Genomic DNA, 7,814 nt, shown 5'->3' with positions numbered 1-7,814 from the left:
CAAATGCAAAGGTTCGTTGTTCTTGGGATGGCTTAGAAATCAGTTTAGGAACATAATTATTTTCAAATATTTTTATATATTATCGTATATTTCTTTTCTAAATATTACTCATATATAAAATATATTTTTTTTAATTTTAAATCTTTAACTTTTTTTATCTGATCATTACTTAATCATTACAAATTTTTTAAACATTCAAACAAAACACAAAAGCAATACAAGTCATTCAAATTTTAAAATTAAAATTATATTCAAATAATATTATAACTCTATAATATTTTTATTCAATTTTTTCTCACATTTTTTAAAATTTAATAAAACATCTTTAACTCAAACAATTTCATTATTATTTACAGATATATTAAGATATCTTAAGTTTCCAAATGAGTTCCACACAACGCCATTAATGATGATGAAATACACCTATAAAAAAATATAGAAGAAATAATATTTATAATTTTAAGATATGCAAGTCTTACACTCTTAAAAAAAGTGAGTCAATTTAAAACCCACTTAAAATAATTATTTTTTAATAGTAACCTCAAATTTTTCAAAAAGAGTAAATTTTACACACTTACTGTATCTAACATTAGTCCATAAATAATGATGAATCCCAACCTATGTATATTAATCTTTGCCATCTTCTTCAATCCGTCTTCGCCTTTGGTGCAGTAGAAAATTACTCGCCCCACCAATTTGTTTTACAGTTGGCCAAAAGTAGCTCTTCTCACCAATGGTGGTGTTCATTTCCTTCTTGTTGATTTGCACATTTACATAAATGGCAAGGTGATCTGTTCTATGATTTAATTTAATTCTATCAGTTACAACTGGGAATTGTTGAAAAAAAAAAATGTAATAAAAGAAATACAATTTAAGGTACAACAAACAAAAACTGTTGCAACAAATCGGCTGATCGCTGGTGTGAAATCCTGATGCTTGCCAACACCTGATTCCATTGACAACCGGTAAAAACCTAAAGCATGCACTGGCTTCATTTTCAACTTTTCTCCCTCCAACTTCTCGATATCTTTACTTCATTTTCCATTTTTTAAACCTTTTTTTTTTTCCTTTTTGAACTTGATCTACTCTTTCTTCATTTCTCCCATATACAGATACAACAATGAGAGTGGCGACTAAGACTGGATGGGTTTTGCTTCATCAAAAATGTCCTATACCTCACTGTCATCTCTGATCAATATATCACAACTCTAAGCAGCCCTGGCTGTGGCTCGGTGAAGTCAAGGCCCTCTTCTTCAAGCAAATATCGCTGTACAGAAATTGGAAGCCTTGCCGGAGTGCGAGAACCCCTGGTGTGATGACCTGTTCCAACACATATATAAACCTGTAGGCGCTGCTGTGCTGCCCTGGCGGTGCTCCTCAGCACGCCCAGCTCATGCTTCAAAACATGAATTGCCTCAGTAACATGCAGCCCATGCAAGTCTATCATTCGCTCCTGTCCTCTACCATTGCTCTGCATCTCTGGAGGAACTGGGTTCCTAAAACCAATGGTTCAAACATAGTAAATAGCTAAAACAAACAAATAATAAACCCTGATTCTAAAGGTTCTTGCAGTGAAATGTGGAAGACTTCTCACAATTGGCATCTGTTATCAAGTAAGGCTGTCTAACAACTTTTTTTTTGGGATCCAGGAGCAATGCTCCTGTCTAACTTCAAATAGGCAGACAATGGGCAGCAGTTGCAACCTTTAAAGAGAAGCAATCTGGGCAAGAATGAGTGTTACACACACACACACACACACACACACAGAGATAGAAATTCCAATTGGATTTGCAAGATAATTCATGAGAGAATATGAAGATGTCAATCAGCCTGCAGCCAAAAGTATCGAATCAACCTCTTCAAAAATTAATTAATGTATGAAAGTAAAAACGGTAAACATAATATTATTAACCATTCAACTCATCTACACGGATCATTGCTTAGACTAAGGGAGACCAGCAGGGGACTACAAACCTCTGGCGATAAATAGATTGTTGAGCTTTTCCATGAGCTGCCTTCATATGCATGTTGTGCTGCTGCCCTTTAGCACTCAATTCCTTTGCTAGAGCCTTATTGCCAATGAGGTATGCTTGTCGTGCCTATTTTTAAAGTTCACACTATCAACTAAAGTAATTGGTGCAGCATGTAATGAGATATCAATGGCATACTGTGCAGACAATAAGGGATATTATAATAACCAAGTTTCACAGATTTTGAAATTCAAGACTTCCGTCCCAACTTCTGTCAATTGCTTAAACCCTCTGCCCTCAAAAAAAAAAAAAAAAAGAGAGGAAAAGCCCCTCCATAGTCACCACCATTGCCCTTGGTTCCAATCCCTGGGGCTGGTAGGGCTGGTAAGGGCCATCGGGCTTGTCTCTATGTGGAGGGGGAGGGCCGGCACAGCCAGTCCCAGTTGTTTTTTTGCTTTAATTTTGCCCCTCTACCTGGAACAAAGGGTGATCTTCCTCCTTGCTCGGCAGTGCAGGCCCTATATAATCAGATGGCCCCCACCACCCCAGGACTACAAGCAAGCGCAGTTATAGTGATGGAAGGTTTGTCCACTTTTTCTTTTCTAGATTTGTTAATTGTTTTGCAGTTTTTTCTTCCATTTTATTTTTCGACATGAGAAGAGGTGTGTTGGATGGCCATGATGGAATTTTCTCATTTTCCATCAAGAAATTAACAAAATATTATTTATTTTTATTGGCATTGAGTGTCCGAGAACAAAGTCCCGACTAATCCCGAGGGTGCACAGACCCTTGGCAAAGAGTTTCTAGCAAGTACACCACAGGTAATTCAAGGGGAAGTTCCCCCAGTCTAATGGCCTCTAGAAATTGTTTACGCCCAAAAGGATTTAAACCTTGAGCCAACTCCTAGGGGTTTCAAGAAATTAATAAAATATGAGATAGAAGTCTCAAAATTCAAATGTTGCAAAAGTTGAAACTTAAATTTATGTCACAATTATTGCTAAAATTCTTGTATGAGCATAATTTGGCCAGAATTCAACCTGCATGCCAAAGATAATTTTCCTATTTTGATGGTTTTAATAGCTGATAACCATTGCAGGGGCCACTACCACCATATTAAAAACATTCCTATCATGTTCACATGTCTCTCATTAAAGAATCATGAAGGAAACATGCCCACAATGTACCATCTGTTTCTTGACTTTTTTTTTTTTTTTTTAAGTGTTATTGCACTTGGCTCATCCGTGTTATAAAGCAAGTTCGGCTTTGCCAAATCTGTGGGTTTAAAATATGCTTCACCCACTTTGAGTTTAACTTCACTAGTTTTGTCAATTCATGCCATTGAACTATGCACATGTAGATCACATGCCTCATGAAAAAAGTGGCATTATGCTCACCTGACATTTATAAAAGTGGCATTTCACCTGCCAGCAATTTATAGAAGCAACATTTTACCCTCTTGTAGTCTAAGTAGCACCTTAGCCACTTGTAAAGTCCATACTTGTTATTTGCACCATGATAATGGACGGTTGAATTATACAGATGCTAATAGTAATGCTTAGATCTCAAGCAGGCAAAGTGTTTCTTTCTACACTGTAGGATGACAAATAAAAAAGGCCTCATACAACAGTTAAGCCATAAGGAGTTTATCCTAATTTAATATTATATAACTTCACCTAGGAAGCTGCATTAAAGCTTTGTTTTTTCATCAAGACAACAACAATAATGGATGTGGAAGAAAAACTATACTTGAGTCCAATCAAGAGGGAGAGAGAGGATGAGAATAGGGGTGATTGACGAGAGATGGAGGTGAAAGCAGGTTGGGTTTCTCTTTATGATTCTACACAAACAAAACAAAATTATATATTTACCTCATATAGGAAGCCAAGATTTACTCTAATATGAAAAAAAGAGGATTTTTTTGGGTTAAAAAATTGCTACTAGGAAAATAATATAAATTACATTTTTCGTTGACAATAGTTTGACAAAATTCAAGACATACCTGCTCAAAGTATGCATTACGCAGGCGTGCATGGTCACGAGCATCCCCTCGCAGCTCAGAATACATATTCGCTGTCATCTCAACAAATGTGAAAGCCATTATTAGTGCAGAAGGCCTTATTCTCAAATTGAAGGCATATAAAGACAAGTAATTTTGTTGACCAGGGGATATTACCAACTGCATCTCCAGTATCAAGCCAGATTGGAGCTGCCCGAGCAGAGCCACGATTTTGTAATCTGTCACCATAGATGTCTCTCCCATCTCCACTATTGTAAGCACTAGCCAAAACTTGGGAACTTCGACTTGATCCAATGGTGGCATCTGAGGAACCATTTCTTTCGTACTTCCATATACCAGAATCCTGAGATGCCAATTTCCGGACAGCTGATGCAAAATCTATAGCACCCCTAGATTGAACAGAAGATCCGGATTTGAACAAGAGCATGTTGTCCTTGTCAGATCGGAAAAGACTGCCACTTTGTGGGAGATCATCCCCAGCATATTTTGGAGGATCATTCTGACTACACGCAACGGTAAGTGCAGGGAAGTCCATTGGACCAAGATTGGGGGCTGACAAGGTCTTTGAGTTCATATTCTGACTGAAACCACCCTCAACTTGAAGCTACAATTAAAACAAAAATCTACATTCAAATGCCCTTCTTACAAAGATCACACTGAGAATATTGAAAGGGATAAACTAACAATATATGCTACAGAATCAAAATAAATCATGTATTCATGCTGCTTCAGGATACATGAAAAACAAGTTAACTCTTTAAAACTGACAACCACTGCCCCCATTGAAACCAAGAAGCCTATAGTATATATTATGCAATAGTCAAACTAACAACAGATAATAATAAAGCACAGTGCTACTGGGTAAGAAGATGATGACCCAAAGAGAATCACTAACTCCCCCTGTACCAGGCCAGTGACTAAGGAACTGATGGCTACACACGAGTATTGGAGCATTGGGTCACCTCAAAACTATATGGGGAGCCAGCTCTTCCCTGCCAAAAGAAGGCACCAGAGGTATTGCTCTCTATGGTTAGCATCTTACCCATTAGAATTACGCACGCATCACCAAAAAAATCCATAAGATAAAGCATAATTCCTTATCTCAAATACATTTTTGGCAATTAAATAGTATCTAAGAGACTTACACATATGTGCAGATTGCCCAAAAAATTGACTAATATTAGGCTTACCTCTAACTGAGTGAGCATCTCTATAGTCAGGTTCAAGTCACATCCATTGGCAAAGTAAACTTCTGTAAGGCTTTCAGTAGCAAAACCAGGGAACTGAGATACCAAGAACTCAACAGGGTTCATATCATTATCCTCCACAATTGCATGCTCACCAAACATATCGTTCATATATCTCTGCTGGGAATTGCCATCATAAGGAGGTCCCTCCCCATCATGGCTGACAAGTTTATTACCGTTCACAATATGATTGTCCCATGGTTTATTTGACATATGCAGAAAACTAACTGGAGATGCATCTTCCCCATGGGATGAATCAGAAAATCTCAACTTTCCAGCAAAGCTACCAGCAAAGCTATTACCACTAATGTTGTGTGGAGATAATTCTTGCCGCTCATTCAACAGGTATCCACTGCCCTTGGAAGTAAGTAACCTTGATGCTTCGTCATGTAAAGACAGACCCGCCAGAGAGAGGTTCCCAATGCCTTGTGATTCATCTTCTCCCATGACCTTAAAGTCAGGGGTAATATCATCAGGGAGATGTTGGCACCAGTATTGGTGGGCCTCTTCATCGGAATTATTTGAGACAGATGACTCTGATCTATCTAGCACTGCTTTTCCCAGACTCCCCGAAGAAGCAAGCCTTGGTGTCACATCTGCTGTACTGGTGCTTCCAAATGATGAAGATCTGAGGGCAAACGGAATAAATTCTGCTGCATTTGGATTTAAAGTTGCCACCTTAATTGGGTTGCTAAGCTTTGCATCCTTAGCTTGGGTTCCTTTCTTGGACAAGCTCATTATTTAGTCAAATAGAAACAAATCACACAAACTAGACAGGCATAGAAAATCTCTGAGTGAGAGAGCTAAGTCAAGCTTCAGTACGCTTCACCCAAAGCCTGCAAAGTGAAGTTCCATTCAAGTACACCACTTAGTCGTATTGAACAAGAAATTTCTACTTAACACGCGGCCACAAGAATAAACTCCAGTACTTCCCACAAGTGAATTCGAATGTCAATTCCAGATATCACATAGTGCTAAATCTGATCATTAAGCTCTCTCTCTCTCTCTCTCAATAGGTATTGTCATTAAGCTCTTTTTATGAGCATTTTCAGAAAATTAACTTTCCTGATTTGTGATAAATTGAATAGGTAATAAATAGATAAGTAAACCGAAATCCCATCTAAAACGTATGGATATAGGAGTCTACACAATGTGAATCCGTCACGGAAAAGTGAAACAAGCATAACACGATCTAAAAGTATTCAGTTAAAGCTAAACATTTTTTTATGGAACAGCTTCTAAGTAATTAGAGTACTTTGAAAGAGCACTGAACCAAATCTCATAAATGGGACAAAATAGCACATAACTCTCAAAACCCTATAATTCCTGAATTCGGAAGATTTAGCAATTTTCAGAAGAAACAACAGAGACAGGATAATGCTTACATAAAACAAACAGACATAATAACACAAAATCCTCAGTCTAATATTATAAACGATGTAATCGAAGTAAACCCTAGAACACCACATAAATTATCAACCTCTAGCGTTTAAAAAATAAAATCACGAAAAGCGATTTTTAGGGGAAAAAAACAGGACGAAAGCAAGAAAAACAGCCGCAAAGCAAACCATTGACCTCCGGTATTCAATCAAATCGATTATAAGAGATCTGAGTCAAGTCGACGACCAGAAAATGGGGGCAAATTAACTTTAAAAAAATCCCAGAAAATCAATAAGCAGCTTGCAAATTTAAAGAGGGGGAAAAAAGGTCGTGGAACGATCTGATATATACACACACACATACAAAATATACCTTTGCGAAACAAATCGAAAGGTTCCATCGGCATAGATTGAAGGAGATAGGATGAGCTGAAAGGAGGGCAGGAAAGATAGATAGAGTGAGAGGATAGAAGAAGAAGAAGAAGAAGAAGAAGGGTTCTTTCCTCGGGTATCGAGCTACAGGAATCCCCTACACTGTTTATCTCAGGCTTTCAGAGGCCTCCTCTATCTTGGTCTGGAACTTGTCTAAAACCACGACCACCACCACAAAATATATTAAAAAAAGCACCCAACCCTCGCCCCTCGATTTGACCCCTCTCTCTCTCTCTCTCTCTCTCTCTCTCTCTCATATATATATATATTTGGATAATTGACCCCCTAATTGCCCAATCGTTCATTAATCAATCCAATAATTGGTAAAATTATTTAGACAAAAAAAAATATTATATGATACCACGTACAATATGTTTGAATAGATTAAAATTTTTTAAGAAAAATAATAATTATAATTGTGAATATGTAAGTGGAGTTTTACTATATACAAACAAAGTCGCGTACTAATCTGCATACTAATACTGATTCATTCATACTTAAAATTTAAATTAACATTGTTTTTAATAAAATTTATTTTTTAACCAATCACATCAAATTAGTACGCAGATTAGTGCATAAGCAAAGTCGCGTACTAATCTGCGTACTAATACTGATTCATTCATATTTAAAATTTAAATTAACACTATTTTTAATAAAATCTACTTTTTAACCAATCACATCAAATTAGTGTGCAGATTAGTGCATAATTGTGTTTACAATTATATTTTTCCAAGTAAGTGTCGTATAATTATTTAAAAAATGAATAAAT

At 36.8% G+C, this 7,814-nt stretch overlaps 1 protein-coding gene across 2 annotated transcripts; it reads right to left on the bottom strand.

Annotated features, from left to right (window-relative positions):
- Positions 1-775: 775 nt before the first annotated feature.
- LOC122299079 (polyadenylate-binding protein-interacting protein 7-like) lies at positions 776-7,251 on the bottom strand. Of its 2 annotated transcripts, XM_043109000.1 has the most exons (7): positions 6,987-7,251; positions 5,178-6,070; positions 4,950-4,979; positions 4,144-4,591; positions 3,970-4,040; positions 1,975-2,099; positions 776-1,496 (listed from the first exon to the last, which is right to left on the bottom strand). In XM_043109000.1, the coding sequence occupies exons 2-7, from the start codon at positions 5,970-5,972 to the stop codon at positions 1,193-1,195; spliced, it is 1,773 nt and encodes a 590-aa protein (XP_042964934.1). In that variant the 5' UTR covers positions 5,973-6,070; positions 6,987-7,251; the 3' UTR covers positions 776-1,192. The 2 variants fall into 2 exon arrangements, with proteins under 2 accessions (XP_042964934.1, XP_042964935.1); XM_043109001.1 differs by lacking the exon at positions 4,950-4,979 and having other exon boundaries at positions 6,987-7,247.
- Between the last annotated feature and the right edge of the window lie 563 nt (positions 7,252-7,814).

This window comes from Carya illinoinensis, chromosome 16 (assembly GCF_018687715.1).
Source record: "Carya illinoinensis cultivar Pawnee chromosome 16, C.illinoinensisPawnee_v1, whole genome shotgun sequence".
Lineage (NCBI taxonomy): Eukaryota > Viridiplantae > Streptophyta > Magnoliopsida > Fagales > Juglandaceae > Carya > Carya illinoinensis.
This window is presented reverse-complemented; position numbering and strand designations above follow the sequence as displayed.